The 19,054-nt window shown below is 46.3% G+C and overlaps 1 protein-coding gene across 2 annotated transcripts in view; it reads right to left on the bottom strand.

Moving 5' to 3' along the window:
- TOR2A (torsin family 2 member A) overlaps positions 1 to 18,749 on the bottom strand; it is a 183,378-nt gene extending 164,629 nt beyond the window's left edge. Inside the window, exon 1 of one of the 2 annotated variants that reach the window (XM_069609132.1) lies at positions 18,553 to 18,749. In XM_069609132.1, the coding sequence (XP_069465233.1) occupies positions 18,553 to 18,724 (172 nt within the window). In that variant the 5' untranslated portion in view covers positions 18,725 to 18,749. The remainder of the gene's footprint in view (positions 1 to 18,552) is intronic. The other variant, XM_069609133.1, reaches the window with a different exon arrangement.
- Between the last annotated feature and the right edge of the window lie 305 nt (positions 18,750 to 19,054).

The raw sequence follows: 19,054 nt of genomic DNA, 5'->3' as shown, positions 1-19,054 counted from the left end.
AATTAGACTGGATAAATGAACACACCTATAAATTCCTCAACAACCCACACCCAAGGGTTCCCAATTTCTATACGTTGCCCAAAATTCATAAGGATCTTGTTAAACCACCGGGGAGACCTATTGTTGCTGGAATGAGTAGCATCAATCAACCATTGGGAGTGTATATTGACTTTTTTCTGCAACCTTTAATACAACAAACTTCCACATACGTTAGAGATACCACACACTTCTTACAGCAACTACACTGTTATGTTTGATTGTGATCACCTGATGTTTACCATTGATGTGAAGAGTCTATACACATCTATACCTCATGACCTTGGGATAGAATCAGTTGAATGGCTGCTGTTAAAAGCACCAGAAATTCGAGCACAGAAGGAATTTATACTATCTCTCCTTCACTTTATTTCAGAGAACTCATATTTTCAATTTCAAGACAAATTCTTCCTTCAAGTGTCTGGTACATCAATGGGGGCCACTATGGCACCATCCTATGCGAACTGTTTTATGCATAAGTATGAAATGGACCATATACTGAATAACCAGGAATGGAACAAAAATATACACCTCTGGTTACGGTTCATCGATGATATTTTTGGAATATGGACAGGCACGGATGAGAGCTTCAGTGACTTTTTCACATATCTTAACAACATCGACCAGCGCATCCAGTTCACCAAAGAGACCTCCAGAGACAGAATCACATTCCTTGATGTTCAGATTGAGAAAAAAAGACACCAACTATTCTACTACATTATTTCGAAAAATCACAGATCGCAATAACTTACTTCACCGCCTGAGTTTCCATCAGTCCAGTTTACTCAAAAATCTTCCTTACAGTCAATTGTTGAGAGTTAAAAAGATCGTGAGCGATCCTGAAGACTACTTAGCACAGCAATTGAACATGAGAGAGAAATTTGAAGCACGTGGCTACAGAAAGGATGAATTGGATTTGGCAGTCCAGAGGGTTAATTCCCTTGATCGTGACAGCCTATTGAAAAGTACTACTAAACCCAAGAAAGAACTCAAAACTCCAGTATATGTTTCTAAATTTTCCATTCAGAGTAACAAAATAAAGAATTCCATTAAGAAACATTGGAGCATTTTTAAGAATGATGTAAGGGTCCAGAATCTATTTGAACAACTTCCAGTCTTTGCTTATCAAAGGAGCAAAAACCTACGAGATGAACTGGTCCACACGAGGCCACCGATGAAAGAACCCATTACTTCACGCACAGGAACATATCCGTGCTTACATTGCATCAATTGTAATTTGGTGATCAAGGGTGACACGATATACCATCCCAGAACAGGCAACAAGATTTTCCTGAAGACATTTGGTACGTGTGATAGTGTGAACATTATATATGGTATAAAATGCCCCTGTGGTAAGTATTATGTAGGACAGTCCACGAGATCAGCAAAGGCACGTTGGAACGAGCACCGTTCGTGCATACGTACACGTAACACCAACTCGGCGGTGGCACGCCACTGGCGTGATGAGAACCACAACCTGACTCAAATTAGATTTGTCATTCTTGAAGTGTTAAAGAAATCGAATCCCCATGAGGATTTGGGCCTGCGACTCAACCAAAGAGAAACCTTTTGGATAGACAAACTTGGGAGCCTCTACCCAAATGGCCTAAATGAAGAGATTAACTATCACTGTTACATTTGAATCATTGTTTTCCATGCTTGACTTAAGAGGATTATGTTGATACATGAGTGACTAGTACATGATTCCCTTCCTCTACCAATGTACATTTATACCGTGACACTTTGGATGACCTCTCTCTTTAAGGGGGTCATTCATGTCTTTTATTTTAGGATTCAATATGAATTGTTATCACATTAGGATCCAATCACCAACGTTCACACACCATTGTCGCCCTTCCCGAACTTAGGTTTGGGACCCAAGGTAGCGCCTTCCGGGGGCTACCGCATGCGACTGGTGTATTTATCATAAATGTACATGATATATCCACGATTACACCCATTAGTTGTTTATGTAATGGTTTAGATACACATGCTACCCTTGCATGATTTATTCCATATATCGCAGTGTCTAATATGCTTATTATTATCATTATTATTATCATAATGTTTGTTTATTTTATCTATGACATTTTCACTCATTTATACACAATTGTCAGTATGTTTTCTATGTCTATTAGCCTTTTTTTCTCATATTCAATTTTCTGTTCTTTTCCTTCTACAATTCTACATTTATCAGTAGCTTTACTGTAAATTCTTTTTTATCTGGATTCCTGGCTTGAATTGCCTGATTGCATGGAGAGCAATCGTCAGTATGTTTTCTATGTCTATCAGCCTTTTTTCTCATATTTAATTTTTGTTTTTTTCCTTCTATAATTCCGTAATTATCATCAGCTCTACTGCAAATTCTTTTTTATTTGAATTCTTGGCCTGAATTGCCTGATTGCATAGAGTGTAATCGGCAGTATGTTTTCTATGTCTATCAGCCGTTTTTCTCATATTTAATTTTCGATTTTTTTCCTTCGATAATTGCGTAATTATCAGCTCTACTGCAAATTCCTTATTTCTATGATTCTTAGCCTTGATTGCCTGATTGCATAGAGTGCAACTGCCTATCGGCATCGTCGATTAATGGACACATTTGGGTCACGTGTTTATATTAGTATGAGTAACCTTGGGAACGCTGTTCCCTGGCAATGCGGAACGGCGTCCCCTGCTTGACCGCAATCCCAGCCTCAGTACACTCGTAGCTTTACGAGTACAGGTAAGCCTGCAGACCTCTACAACTAGTTTCTATGACAAATTCTGAGACAACCCACTAAAACACATGTTGTTGCACCTACAGATTGAAGAATTGATTTGGTCTGGTTTCCAGACCTTTGATCTTGCGTGAAGTTGTTGTCAACTCCCCGCACATTTTTTCCACGGGCTACCTCGATCCCTTGAGGTAACTTTCCTTGGTTTTCTGATCATGTTCAAATTAACTGTGTTATTTCAGTTACACATTATTTATTTTGGCATCTTTTCTTTTCCCTACTGTGTGGCTTAATTCACCTTTTCCATATACCTTGCAACTCATCGAAAATTGGTATGTTATTTTTACATTGTTTTCACGCATGGTTATATTTTGTATCACAATCACGATTTTGTTTATGTTTTTCAAAACTTGATACTTTTGGTATAAATGTTCCACAGTTTGTGTAAATTGGACCTGCCCTGATGAAGGAGCTGTATGCTCCGAAATGCATTGGCACTTTATGTCTATAACAATTATGGGATGAGTTAGCCGCGGCCTCACTAAGATTTTATTAGTGACCAACTTGGAATTTTCTTTTTGATAAACGCATATTACTTTTGGATCCGACTAAGAGATTTATTTGGATGAGTTACATTCTGTAAATACAGTGAACATTTACTAGTTGACTCTAATTTTGCAAATTGCGCTGCCCTTGGTAGGGCTTATACAGAGAGCGGCTGTGTGGCCAGGTTTGTTACCTGGTCTTCTGTATATTTTTGTGTTCCACGAGTCAGGGTGTCTCCAGACTCATCGTAGCCAGCTCCTGTGAATTTTTTGAAAGATGATTTATAACCTCAACCTTTTTTGATCTGTTTGAAAGTGAATTTAAACAAGTGGTGCCCACTTACTTACCTTCCTCCTTCCAAATAACTTTGTGGTGCAAAATACCCAAATTGCACTATTGTTATATGTGGAGCAACTCTATAGTCATTAAGCTTTCCCATTATAATATCATGATACATAAGGTTTGAAGTGATTCAGAATCACTTGCAGAGCTGCAGATAAGGCACAATCTGATTACATGATTTGCCCAGGATCACACACTTGGTTAATTGGTGAAACTGGGATGTGGACAAAAGCGCTCACATCTTTCCAGGTTTAGTTGATATAGATATTTATTAAGGTTTTGCTTTACATTTCATGTGCTTAAATATTTATAGCAATGCCTTGGAAGCAAACCACATTACATAATGAACTAACCATACACTATATACATTGTCATAGAAATATGTTGAGCAATGGGAGTATGGCTTTATTTTTATTCTCCCCATCCTGCATGCAAAGTCACAATAGCATCATGTAGATTAATGTGGCCTACAAATCCCCCCTGGGTTTTAAAGCCATAGTCATTATTTCATAAAGCTTGCAACTTATGCACCCTTCTCACTTCCGATCACTCCCTCCCATTCACATTTCTAAAGGGACAAAAGTCCCTTCTAATAGTACCCCCCTCCCTCCCATCAGGTTCTTATGGTTCAAATTGTAATGCTCTGTTGATACAGAGCAACGTGAGGACCCTCTGCTGCCCGGAGCTCCTTGGGACATTGTCCTGGCAGCGGGACACCTTTACCATTCGGAACAGGTAAGGTGTCCTACTGCCAGGACAATTAGCGTGCTGAGCAGGAATTGCTCAGCACACATTGTCCTGCCAGCGGGACACTTTTGCTGTTGGGCACACTCTGATGTGCCGAACGGGAGAGGTGTCCCAAAGACAAATGTCCCGGTCTGGCTCTTAAAAGAGCCACAGGGGGCAGCTTGCTTTCCCCGCCTCTCTCGCTTGGTTCTCCACTGCTTGGAGCCATTTGAACACAGGAAAGCATACCTTAATTTTAATCAGTCAGAATCTTGTTGAAAAAAAATCTATCAGCACATACACATTTTAGGTGCTGTGCAGAACCCAAGTTTGGAGATATATGGCATCTAAAAATTGATACCAAGTATACTGGTCGCCCACTCACTGAATTAACCAATGGCTTCTGCCTTTGAATGAAAGGAAGGAATTGCTGACATGACAGTGAATCTGTTCCTTTCGACCATGGCTTTATAGTTCAGCTAGGTCAAGTGAACTTAGCCCAACATTGCAGGGGTCAGGGGGTGATAAAGTCTTGTCTGCTCAATGGACATTGTGCCACTGTTTCCATGTGTTAATGTATATGTACATATAAATGTTGTGTGCACACAGTGTATGTCAATGGAGGTGCTGGGTGAATTTGTATGTGAGTGTTTGCAAGCATATGTGTGTTGGCTTTTGTGTCTGAATGAATGATAATGCATTGTTTGTATGTTCTAGTGGAATTAAGTTTGTGAATGTTATGTTGTGTCATTGGTGCATGGCAGGCCGGCTGGAGATGTGTGAGGGCCCAATAGAATTTTAAAGATAGGCCACAAGTCTTATGAAAGTTATAACAGAGCGTCAGCAATGGACTCTTGGGGTGTAGTAGTTTAGTGTTATCCCTCAGGGATTTAGGTTGTTTGACCGAGGTACAAAATCACGGTGAAATTGACTATATTCATTTTCGCTGCAAATACGTCTTTACCTTGGTAAAAAAAAAAAAAGAAAAAAAAGCTCCCCCAAACTGCCAGTACACCCATACCCCCCTACTTACCTTTTCTCCATCCGCCACCGGGGACACCCCTGCAACTGCCGAAGCCAAAAATACCGAACATGGGGAGCGGGGGACACCCCCGCAGCCCCAGCTCTTCATGTTCGGTATCTTTGGCTACGAACAAATGGTGGTGATCGAATTCAGTCAAATCTACAATTGAACCACATTTATTCAAGCAATTTGTCTGAAACGATGCCCAAGAGCCACCAACCGCCCTCCCTCAACTCCCCCACCGCCCCCCGCCCCAACATTTTCAGCAAAGTTACTCCACTGGCTGTCTGACCCCACCCCGCTGATAGCAACATGGACATACACATACAGGGGGGCCCATACCCACATGGCGACTGAGGGCGGAGGCACTAATGGATGGGGATTTCCAAGAGCAGATCAGGGAGACGATAGATACTATTTTGGCCATAACGTGTGGAGCGTGGACAGCACCGGAATGGTCTGGGAAGCCCTTAAGGTGGTGGTCAGGGGAGCAGCGATAGGGAAGGCAGGAGGACTCAGGGGAAGCATTTTGGCAAAGCTGGGGGAAATAGAAAGGAAGATAGAACATGTAGAAGCACAGGCAGGCATGAAGGGAGACGGACCGGGGGAACTCATTGTGCTGCGTCTGCAGTGCAGGGCCATTTGGGAGAAATTGGGGAGACTGGACTATGGGAAGTACATACAGAGACTACATGCAGAAGGGGATAAGCCCAGTAGGCTCTTAACCTGGCAGAAGCACCCCTCATGGAAGAGGAGCGGACGGCTGTGTTAGGCAGAAACCTGTGCAGTTCCCTCTGGGACCACTGCAAAAGATTTAAGACTACAGGTGTTTGCAGTAAACCCACTTGGTAGCAGTCTGCACCACCCAGATTTACCTGGTAGCTGTGGCTGAGCAGTCAGACTTCCCTCAAGAAGAGTTAGGCAGTATATAGAGCATACATAATAGGTACAGAGGCACAGTAGTACAAGCAAACACTGACCAGAGCTAGGTGTAAAAGTATATAATTATTTATTTAAAAGACACACTCGTAAATTACACTAGCACAGAAAAGGTAAGTAAGTCAAAACACAGTCACTATTACTTATATGTACATCTCTAGTTATTTGTTGGACAAGTCTAAGTTAACACCACTTATTTCCAAACAGAGGTGAGCGCTTAATGTTAGATGGCACTCCAACAAGTTAGTTAAAAAGGGAGGGAAAAAGCAGAAGTAATGAAAACAGCAAGGTAAAACACTTTTCAGAGATTCACAGTAAGTTTAGAAAGGCAGTCTATTGCGGAGCAAGGAAGTTCGGTTGCCAGGCCCACTCTAGGGAAAGCCAGGCAAAAAGATGTCCAAGATCACACAATGTCACAAGTCTTTACAGGTGAGTAGGAAAGGTTTTACCAAGTTTAGAAAAGTTTAGTTAGGGGGTCCCAGGCTTACCCAGGTTCGAGAGCCGAGGGCTAAATCTACCCCGTATAATCGGTGGCAAGGGAAGCCGGGCGGAACACGGTACCTTTAAAATGGAAAGGATCCTCCAGCGGTGGCAGTTCCTGGTAGTGGTTGCAAGTCGCGGCGTCGTCCAGAGGAAGAGAAGATCTCAACGTGGAGGAAAGCTGAAGGTCGTTGCACTACCAGGGAAGAAACCAGCCGTGGAGTTTTAAAAGTATGTTATCCCCTCTTTCGCGGTTGAGGTAAAAAGTGGTATCCCGGTTGCCGGGGTGCTTGGCACAGGCAAGGCGGCCACGAGATGCTTCAGGGAGGCGAAAAGAAAGCAGAAACTGGTTGTCCCCACCAGTCAAGGGAAGAAGACTCTCCCGGCTGGAGATCTCTGTCGTTGGGAAAAGTGGTGAGACGGTTTCCGCAGGGCTCCACCGGTGGTGTCGTCTTGGCAGGTCGGCTCGGCTTCTCCCTCTTCGGCTTCTTAGGTCCTGTGGCGACTTCTGAAGAACCAGTCCCAAAAACCCTGCTTTTATGCAGCAAACCCCCATTCATACAGCCTAGCTGTCACTCAAACATGCTAAGTGGTGAGCGGGGCGGCTCACCACTTGGGCCAATCATACCAGAGTGCGACATGAGTTGGCAAGGCAACTCAGTCCAGGGTGCCTAAACCCACTCCCACACCCCCTGTGGTACCCAGACAGAATGGCACCACTTTGGAGGGCTTCTGTGCAGAAGCCCGCCAAAAGTGGAACAAAGGCTCGACTCGGGTTCAGGGTTACTGAAGTGAACCTAGACGCCATATTGGCTGCGAGTTCTGGCAAAAAATCCCAACCGGTGAATTTATATTAAATAAATAAACCGGCAGGATCTTTAACATTGCACCAAAAAGTGGTGCATTAAAATCAATGGGAAATCCCATTGGGAAATATCCCGGTGGGATATTTCCGTGGTATCCACTGCCACCAGCCAGAAACTCGGCGAGGGGGGACGGGACAGTACCCCCCTCGACAACAGACCCAGGGGCAATCTAATTGCCCCTACCAGTACTTCCACAGTAAGATGGTTTGTACTGGTTAAGTTCCTAAGTTAAGACTAGTAAAGTCAATGGTGACTTTACAGACCCAGGGAGACAGTAATCAGTCCCAGGGTGTGGAGTCTATGTTTGGGGGTCTCTATGACACCCCTGTGTTACTGCACTGAGGGTGCTGTGTAACACATTCAAAAACCAATGATAGCTTATGGGGAAAAAATACCCCATAGCAAGTCACAGAAACACTCTCAAGTCATGTCCAAGAGTGAGGGTAAAAGAGTCTCACTCTTGGCAGGAGAAAAAATAAACCCCAAAAATCCAGCAAAGCTGCTGGGGGACTCACTAGGTTAGGAAATTCAGCCTAAACAGAGAATTCTCCCTAACACGGCTGTAATAGCCCATCTCCCAACAAGCAAGTCCCCTGGACCTGATGGGTTACCCAGGGAAATTTTATAAGCAATGCAAAGAAACCCTGGCCCCGCGATTGCTATAGATGTACAAGGAGGCATAGGAGAGAGGACGGTTACCGCAGAGCCTGTCAGAATCGGTTATAATGCCCATATTAAAATCAGGGAAGCCGCCTCTAGAGTGTGGCCCCTAAAGACCGATCTCCCTGATAAACCAGGACTCCAAAACCCTGACCGCAGCTCTGGCGAAGCGACTCTCAAGTGTCTCATACCTACGCTGGTGTACTTAGATCAAACGGGATATCTACCAGGGAGGAGCACAATATGGAAACTGCGTAGACTCCACCATGTAGTAGACGTCCGAACCAAAGACTGGGAGAATGTGCAGTCACTTGATGCTATAAAGGCATTTGATTCCGTTAATTGGAACTGGCTCCGGAGCCTGCTCGCCCATTTTGGGTTAGGGGAGGGATACCTCCGCTGGATAAGGCTCCTTTACAGGGATCCTAGGGCAAGGGAAAAACGGGCAGACACATTTCTGAGGAGTGGTAAATTGGTAGGGGCACAAAGCAGGAATGCCCACTATCCCTGATGCTATACGTACTGGCCCTGGAAACATGCCCGGTTTTCCTCAGGGCAGAGTACAAGGATGCTGGGATAGAGATAGATGGGGTGGTAAATCAAATCTTGATATACGCAGATGACATGCTCCTGTATGTCGAGAACCAGAGGGTGCACTTGCCTGACCCGCTAGAAGCCTTGGGTGCATTCGCCAGATTGTCGGGAATCACGATCAATAAGGAGACATCTTCGTTGTTCCCCCTAGCGGACTTGAGAAGAGCTACCCCTGACCAGCATGGATGCCAGTCACCTTCCGCCATCTAGGAGTGGACATATACCACGACACCACAGCGACACATACAGCTAGTACACAGGCGGCCCTAGACTAGGGAGAGCAATGAAGTTCTGGAAGACGCTGCCGCAGGGGATGCTAGGGAGAGCGGCTTTATCGATGAAGAAGGTGCTGCCCCGCCTATTATATTACTTCACGAATATTCCATACTACATTCCTCGGTCCTTCTTTAAACAAATCCACACAATGGCAAGAGAATTCCTGTGGGGCAGGGTGAGGAACAGAATAGCGCTGAACACTTTACAGAGGGATTATGAATGGGGTGGGATGAGGCTGCTGGACTTTGAACGTTACTACCTGGTGGGAAAACTCCAATTTGTGGTACGATGGCTGGGAGAGGACACATCCATAGACGCATTGCTTTTACAGACAGCAATACGACAATATTACCTGAGGGAGCTCTTATGGGTAGACAAAGCTTTAATCAAACCGCTCCCCAACATGGTCAAACTGGGCCTGACCCTATGGAGGAGAGCATGGAAAAACACGAGGGACACAAGACCCTTGCTCCAGGCAAAGTCCCCTCACGGGATTGGTCGATACCACCACGGAGTCTCTAGCAACATTCCATGCACAGTGGGAAGATAAGGGAGTAGCCCAGATCGAGGATTTATGGAAAGATGGACAATGGATGGACTTCCAAACCCTAAGCAGAGCGCACAGAGGTCGATTTTTGTTGTATAACAGCATGGTCCGGAGGATCAAGAAGAGGGGAAAGATAACAAAGGGGCATTGGACACGTTGTACGATGTGTTGGAGGGAGGACACAGTATCAAGACTATGAACAGCAACAACGGGAGGGAGCTGCAAGCGAGAGCCAGATGGGAGGAAGAACTCAAAAAAATACCTTCACGGATGAGGAATGGCGCAGGACACTCGGTATGCAAAAAAGTCTCCAGGAACGCGAGATTTAAGTAAATGCAGCTCTATCTTATACACAGGGCATAGCTCACGCCCAAGAGAATGTCAATCATGGGAAGCAAGCAAACCTGTAGCTGCCCGCGCTGTGCGGTAGAGAAGGCGGATATGTTACACATGTTCTGGTTCTGTCCGATGATAACCAACTTCTGCAACCCTCCAAGACGGGGGGCGGCAGGAGGGATCCAAATGCAGGCATGGTCGCCAGAGTCTTCTCTGCTGGGGTTGTTCCAGAAGGGCGGCAAACAGAGGACACAGACGGCAAAAAAGACTTACTGTGTATACTGGCGAAGGGGCGCATAGCAATGGCATGGAACTCAAGTACAGGGCTGTCAAAGATGTGGTGGGCTGACCTGAAGAAATGGACAACAGCTAAAACGTCAGTGTGGACCAGAACGTTGCAGAGGAGTGAGGGAGAAAGCAGGGCCAAGATACTTGCATGGAACTCCCTCATACAAGATCAGTTCGAATGCACAGAAGGGCACGGCACAACAGACCCCAGTGGGCCAGAGGAAGACTGAACTGCCAGCGGCAAGGTGGGGGGAGGTACTCAGCAGGCTGGGAAGCCAGAGACAGTGGGCAAGTCGGATTAGGCCTGATCCAAGAGGCATGGACAATAAGAGGTAGACAACATTGGGGACAGACACAGAGGAATCCAGCCAACGACAGAGTGCGGATTCCACCATGAAGTGACAGTTGTAGTGTGATGATTGTTGTGTTGTAGTTTTAAAAAACAAAATGAAAAAATATTTATAGAAAAAGATAATTTTAATCAAAGAATTGTGTCATAATCGCCCTGAACATACTTCGATCCATATTAACTGGGATGCCTTTAAAGTTACCTTGTGGGGATTTATTCTTCAATATGATGCTTCCCAAAAACGACAATCTGAATCTATTTATAAGGATTTATTCATTTCCATTAAAGAAATTGTGTGGCCCAAAGTAATCCAACATCTATTCCAAAATATAGAAATTCCCTTTGTACAACTATGCCATCAATACCATCTCTCACAAATGGATATTTACTTCTACAGATCACTTATCAACACTCTTACCAAATCCCTGCCCAATCTAACTCAGAAATCTCCTTTGCCTCCTAACTTATTATCTGGGCCCTCCACTAGAGCCGCTACATTGTATTCCTTTTTAAATGGCAACTGCACGATCAACTCGCCAAACTATCCCTACACAGTGGGAACTAGATTGGAACTTCTCCCTACTCCAGATTCATGGTCTGACATTTGTAAATCACATTACTCTTCAGTTGCAGCCAATCTTACTCAAACATTGTACTTCAAACTGCACCGTGCGTACCTTACACCTTCAAGAATTGCGAACATTCCTAGTAATGCACCCACTAAATGCTGGTCGCGCCATTCACCTAATGCTGAGTTTGTTGATCACATTTATGACTGTAGATATGTACATAAATTCTGGCTTGAGATCTGGTCCGGTCTTCCAAAAAATGTCATATTCCAAGAACCACTACCTCTGTAACCTCCTGATTGGAACTATTGTTAATCCCTACCTACAATTAATTCTCCCAGTTTATTCAACTTGTTTATCACCATTGCATTTCATATTATCACCTCCCATTGACTGTAATACGTTATGTGGTGGAATTACGTTTGTTCTATACATAGCATAGAAAAGTGGCATGCTGTTTCGACTTCGCATAACTGATAATAAATGGAAACATTTTATTCAATATCTCAGACTGTCTGAAAGAATTTACAAATTACGCTGGTCACCTGGCTACCCTCTGAATTCGGGCCCAGGTCCCTGCGCACCCAGTTGCACACTTGCACTGCCTCTTGGCAACCCTTGCACTTGGGTCGGTACCTGCAACCCTACAGTCCCCCTACCTGCAATTTTGAACATTTACTATCTGCACTTACCCATGCACCTGCCACCTGCACTTCTTGTTATTGTTTGATCCCTCCCCCCCTCCCAAGGCACTTTTCCCCCTCCTCTCTCCCCTGCACTTGCACGATCTCAACGTCACTTGGCCTAGTAAGATCGTTGTTGCGGTCCTTCCTCTGTCCCCCTCCCTTGCCTCGTCACGCCTTGAAACATTGTATATAGCCACGTAATAAATGCCATATCATATTACATATTTCTCGTGTAATACTCTTCCCCCCCCTCCCTCTCCTGGTGTCTCTTGTCCTGTTCGTGCACCCTGTCTGTCCACCTAATATTAATTCAATCAATTCCGTATGCTTTACTCTATTGATTTCAAACATCTTTTACTCTTGTTAAACATTTGATCATTAAAATGGTTTTTAATTTATATACTGTATTCTCTATAATGAATCTACTCAAAAATGATTAAACACTAAAAAAAAAAAAAAAACATTCAGTTCAACAAAAGCAAGCAAACGTAATATACAATCCATCCTCTCTTACCCCGCTGGAACCAATGGTGCGGGTTCTCAAATAAAACCTCCTTTGGCCCCAGCAACCAGTTTAATTATATGCAAATACTGATTTATACATTTTGCAGGAATTTGAAATTTAAAAAAAAAAAATCTTTGAAAGAAGTCCAGGTACCTCCTATAACATATGCTAATCAAACGTCTATTAATTTAGCAGAAGATAACTTGATACCTCAGAAGATTATTCACTCACAAAATGTATGCAAGAACAGAGGCACACTGAGTCCAGCAAATTGAAAATCAAATCCAACTTTGACCCTAACTTACTGTGAGAAATCTGAAGGTGTCCCACCCGCTAGTCCCTGGGGATCGGTCATCCAGGTGGCCAGGACATGGCCATCGTTTTTGGATCCCGTTCCTGGGGGTGGACCAGTGCGGGAGGATCACCTGCTGAGGGGTCTTCGGGGAGTGGAAGTGGGACACTGGATGGTGCGACATGGGATCCTCTTCCCTTTAACACCTTTCCCCTCCTCCCCCCATTTTACCAGGTAGGATACCTAGCAACTCAAACCCCCCTCCTTTCCCGACAGCACTTTCTCACAGACAGCTCACCATGAGCGACAACGGATTAACACTAGAGCCGTATACCCGACATGTCCCAATACAATGGTCAGGCAATTACGGATCATTACACACAACTGACTTCCATCACTCGTCCCCAAACAGATAAAAGGTGGAGCAGGAAAGCACACCCTGAGCGAGGCAAAGCACACGAGGAAACAGCAGTTCCAAGTGGTAGTTTAATACGAGGAGAAAAACAGCGAGACCCGAGAGGGTTCGCAAGCAGGGAAGTGCCCTTGACATTTAAATACTGTTACTTTCGTGAACCTTGGAAAGTAAGAAACCTAAGACCAGGAATTAAAGGTAAACAAACCTACACAGTATGTCCAAGGTACCCGCGATTCTCCTGCGTCGATAACCAAGGCGGGAGGAGCGGCTGTGGTACTGTCATTGGCTCCTACAACAAACCAGCGTCAGTAAAGACAGCACAGCCGGACATTCAGAGAGACTGACACAAAACTAGCCTGGGTTTTGAATCAAGGTTGCGATCGGCAACATTGCATGAAGATAACTAAAGAGAAAAGTGCGTGAGACATGTGATGGGCAATACGAATATAACTGGAAACCAAAAGAGTGACTGAACTCTGGGAGGCCAAGAAAAGATACCACCGAGTGCTGCGGCGCCACATGGGTGCTCATTTGAAAGGGTCTGTTAGCTATCCAACTGATGCTGAGAAAAGGGAATCTTGAGATCGTAGTGGTCTTGCAATGGGTCAAGCTAAACCCTGTGCACATGCGAAACTCTTCGATAGTTTACTCTGAGTTCCATGTCTACTCTGAGTTCCATGTCATTTCATTGCGGGATGTTTTTTCGCTGGGTTTTTTACCGCAATTTGTTTTCTCGAAAAAACCCATCACATTTTTTTGGGCCTCCCCCTCCCCGAACACCCCCATTTTCTAAAAAATTCGATGGGTTTTTTCGAAAAAAATATACGATAAAAAACCCCGCGAAAAAAATCCTGTGACGAAAGGACGTCGTACCCTCTGGTTCCATGTCATTTCATCGCCTGCCTTTTCATCCGCAGGCTTTTTAACATGCACATTTCATCGAATGTGCTCATCGTTTTTTTGGGCGGGGGGAACCCCCCCATTCCCCCCTCCCACACTATTTTTGCCATTGCCCACCCAAACCCTTATCTACCCTTTCCCACCCCCCCTAAAATATTTGATGAGCACATTCGATGGAATGTGCGCTTTGAAAAGCCTGGGAATGAAAAGACAGGCGATGAAATGACATGGAACCATTTAAAGTAAACTAAAATTGGTCCGAGCCCAGGCTGAGGGGAATCTGGGGTGCACCGCGAGTAACCCAAGAAAGAATATTCTCTCAACATTATAATAAGGGGATCTTAGCCTGGAAGGGGGGGGGGGGGAAGGAGCCAACATTTTATTCTTGAAAAGGATCTGTGCCTGGCTGAGGGGGATGCAGGGTGAAAACCCAAATTGAATACTTGTAAAAGGAAAATAACTTTTGTATCTTGTTTTGTAAATCAAGAGACTTATGAAGTAAAGAGACTTGGACACAGAAGGTCCCGATGCTGGTAATGGAACGGTGTCCTCGTGCCGCAGAAGCTAGAGTGCGCTTTGCGCGAGTGAACCGGCTTGTCCCGAGCTGAAAACATGGGGAAGGGAGGCCCACGGCCTGTACATTGTGAAACTTTTTTTCAGGAACACTACCCCACACGATGGTAAGCAATTGGCAATAGGTTTTTAGTATAGGCACTTTTATTTTGACAAGACTCTGCTAGGACTACATTATTATTATTATTTGATGGTCATAGCTTGCTCCCATGTGAAGATTTAGATAAGTGTTTATCACACCCTTGCGAAAGTTCAATAAACACCCTTGAACTGTGGTTACTTGTGTCCGTCTTACTGTCCATGCCATGCCTTCCTTACATTCCCTAATGACCAGGTCCTTCGGTTGTATTTTCTCAAAAAAAGTATGAGCACAACATCTTCTTAATTTAAAAACATCCTTATGGTAAACATGGTAAATATGGTAACTAAAAGGGTATTTAAACTGCTGTGCCTTTAGGGGAATGATACTCCTGCTCGCCACTCGGCTGCGGATCACCACTGTCCCACACCAAACTAAACCCAGGGTGGTCAGAAGTGTGCTGCCCCCATCATCCTCTTGGATTGCAACACTTCCAGCACAACAGCAGCACTTGCAATCTGAGAAAGGAAACTTCAAAATCAAGCACCAGAATCTCTCTTGAAGACCCACCTCTATATATGTGAATGTTACACCTTTGGCTGGTCATACCAGGCTATGCACAAATAGTTTGGGGTGGAAAACACCCAACACAATCAAGAGTAACCCAGCCTGAGCCCCTGGTCTCCCCAGATCCAGAACCTGACACAGCAGACCACATGGACGTAGATCTTTTCACACAGAAATGTGCTATTTTCTACTGGACCCCATAACTAAACGCCTTGTGTTGCCTCACTAAACTTGCCACTGGATGCAGAAACATTACCTGCGAGAAGTCAAGCCTCGCCAACCAGAGCCACAGTAGGAAGTCTAGCCTCGCCAACCAGAGCCACAGTAGGAAGTCTAGCCTCGCCAACCAGAGCCACAGTAGGAAGTCTAGCCTCGCCAACCAGAGCCACAGTAAGAACTCTAGCCTCGCCAACCGGAGCCACAGTAGGAAGTCAGGCCTCGCCAACCAGAGCCACCAGAGCCACAGTAGGAAGTCTAGCCTCGCCAACCAGAGCCACAGTAGGAAGTCTAGCCTCGCCAACCAGAGCCACCAGAGCCACAATAGGAAGTCTAGCCTCGCCAACCAGAGCCACAGTAGGAAGTCTAGCCTCGCCAACCAGAGCCACCAGAGCCACAATAGGAAGTCTAGCCTCGCCAACCAGAGCCACAGTAGGAAGTCTAGCCTCGCCAACCAGAGCCACCAGAGCCACAATAGGAAGTCTAGCCTCGCCAACCAGAGCCACAGTAGGAAGTCTAGCCTCGCCAACCAGAGCCACAGTAGGAAGTCTAGCCTCGCCAACCGGAGCCACAGTAGGAAGTCTACCCTCGCCAACCAGAGCCACAATAAGCAGGCGACCCCCTTCCAATTGTGAAGCAAAGTAGATCAAAAGTGAACACCCCATGAGCCAGAACAATTAACGTCCCCTTGTCTAAAAGCAACCAAACTCACCGGGGACTCAAAAAGTAGTACCAGTGTCTCAAGAGACCCTGGAAGCAGAACCCCCAAAAGTACAGAGTGACTCATAGAAGCCTAGGCCACAGGCACTCTTCCCGCCCTCCTTTCCAACAATGGCAATGCGCCATCAGAATCAGGTCTCTTGCAACACAGAGCGGGTAAGTGATATGGGGGGTGGCCGAAGGGGTCATTGCTGTGATGGAGGAGGAGATATTGATATTTTATTTGTATCGCGCTCGTACACAAGTGTAGGAGAGGGCGCCAAGGCAAGGGAGGGGAACAAGGGAAGACAAAACAACGATCTTCCTAGGCACAGTCACATTGGGAACATGCAAGTGCATGGGAGAGGGGGAGGGGAAAAGTGCCTGGAAGGGGGGGAGAGGTGGAAAGTGTGGGGAAAAGGAGAAGCATATTAAATAAATAATAAAGGCATCAAACAGTGGTAGTCCAGCAAGTGGCAAGTGCTGGGTTTAAGGCAGCAGACAGGGTAGGTCTTATAAGTGTAGGAAGAAAAGGGGATTGTGGGGGGGAGGGGGGCATACTGTATGGGTACAGATACAGACCCCGGTGCAAAGGATTACACAGAGGCAGTGCGGGAGGGTGGCAGGGTGAGCAAGTACCTGGGCCCTAAATACAGAGGAAGACCAGATGCACGATTCCGAGACAGAACAGATCAGCAGGGGATGAAGAGGAGCGAAGGCAGAAGCAAAGAGGATGGTCTTCAGGTGCTTCCGGAACCGGAGATGGTTCTCCTCAAGTTTCAGGGAGGCAGGGAGGCTGTTCCAGAGGGAGGCCCCAGCTGAAGAAAGAGGTCTAACCCCGGCTCGTTTCTTAGAAAAACGACTGACCCCGAGTGAGTTGGAGGTAGAGGAGCGAAGAGCTTGAGAGGGGAGGTATTTGCGGAAGGGTAGCTGAAGGTATTTTGGACCCAGGCCCCAGAAAGTCTTGTGGACAATGCAACTAGATGAAAACAAGGAAAAGTATATTTGCGGGCCCAGTGTTCCCATATAGGAGTTGCTTATCTCCATGGAAACGAGCTTCAGCCGGCATCTTGGTCAAGATGTCCACCTGGATGAAGTGAGCTCAGCCAGGGACTGTGAGACGTGTCACGAGACTTCGCCTCGTTATGTGCAGAGTATAAAGATAGGGGGCCTCTCATGAGGCAAAGGTCAGTCTGACTGCACAGCAGGGGGAAGAGGGGGGGCGTTACATCATCTCGTCATGTGATTCGCTACGTATTTGTACGTTGGGCTCCATTGCATGTCTTTGCCCCCAGATGTATGTTATAATATCATGCATGTGGCATGCCCGCTGCAATACGGCACTCGACCTTTGGTAGTAGAGTCGAGTTGGCACAGCGGTTAACTATGCAAATTCTATTTATTTTTTTATTGGCTTATAAAAACTTTTGCTTTTTTTTAAATGAAACTAAAACAAAACATCGAAAAAAAAAACGAATTTCACAGTTTTGCAAAGTCATTCAATGTCAATATGCCAATTCATCAGCTGGCAGAGAAGTCTCCCCTCTTTCTACACCCTCCTTATACAAGCCGACCCCTCCTACTCTCATACCATCGCATCTTCCCAATGTCTCCCCACCCCCGTCCTGCTCTTCACTCCACGACAAGCATGGACTGCGCCAGGGTGGGGTCTCAGGGGCGCACCACTGCCCACCTTCTCGTGCCAGCCTGAGGAGTGGGGGGGGGGGGGGGGGGGGAGAAGAGAACCCCGGTTAATAAAAAATAAATAAAAACTAACAATGGTTCAAGGCACTAGCTTGAACATGCAGCACATCGGGGGGTGACATGCCAGTGTCATGCAAGTGCAGCAGGAAGTGGCAATGCAGGTGTGGAAAGCAGTGTAACCACAACGCCATCTGCAGCAGCTGCTGACAGACACACGAGAGGGGTGTAGGTCCAGAGGGTGACTCGCGCTTTGGCCAACACATGGATACGGTGTCACCGGCCTCACGGGGGGCAGCGGAGGAGCAATGCAAGGCTGGGGAGAAAGGAACAGGATTCATAAGTGATATGTGGCGCCTCACGTCCATTCCTTGCACTGAATTTCAGTTAAAGGCCTCATTGGCAAAGCCTGAAGGACTATTCAAGTGCTCCTTTGGCACATGTCATGGACTCACCTTATTGCCAAATGGCACCATTAGGTCTCAGCGACCGGTAAATGCCTACACAAAAGCCCACACTACGGGCTTTGCCAAGGATTGTGCACACTCCTGACCCATCCTCTCCCACGCCCGCCGCTTCTCAGCTCAATCCCTTCTTCTCTCCCCCCTTCCCGCCCCCCGCGCTCACCCTCCAGCCGGGGCCGGTACTCGCACTCGCACCCCCCGCCCCCCAGGCCGCAGCTCAGGGCCCGCAGGGCCCGCAGGTCCCAGGGGGCCCCAGGGGTGGCCAGGAGCAGCAGCAGCGCGCGCAACACTTCCATCCGCCGAGCGACCGTTACTGGCGCTCCACCACTGCACATCCGGGCTCGGCTCCCGGCATGCACTGCGGCTGACACAGCATGGGCACTGTGTATATATATAGACTGCGGCTCCCGGCATGCACTGCGCCTGACACAGCATGGGCACTGTGTATATATATATATAGACTGCGGCTCCCGGCATGCACTGCGGCTGACACCACCACACAGCATGGGCACTGTGTGTATATATATAGACTGCGGCTCCCGGCATGCACTGCGCCTGACACAGCATGGGCACTGTGTATATATATAGACTGCGGCTCCCGGCATGCACTGCGCCTGACACAGCATGGGCACTGTGTATATATATATATAGACTGCGGCTCCCGG

This window comes from Ambystoma mexicanum, chromosome 8, assembly GCF_040938575.1.
Source record: "Ambystoma mexicanum isolate Mex_15411 chromosome 8, UKY_AmexF1_1, whole genome shotgun sequence".
Classification (NCBI taxonomy): Eukaryota; Metazoa; Chordata; class Amphibia; order Caudata; family Ambystomatidae; genus Ambystoma; species Ambystoma mexicanum.
Note: the sequence above shows the minus strand (reverse complement) of the source record. Positions and strands in the feature narration are given on the sequence as shown.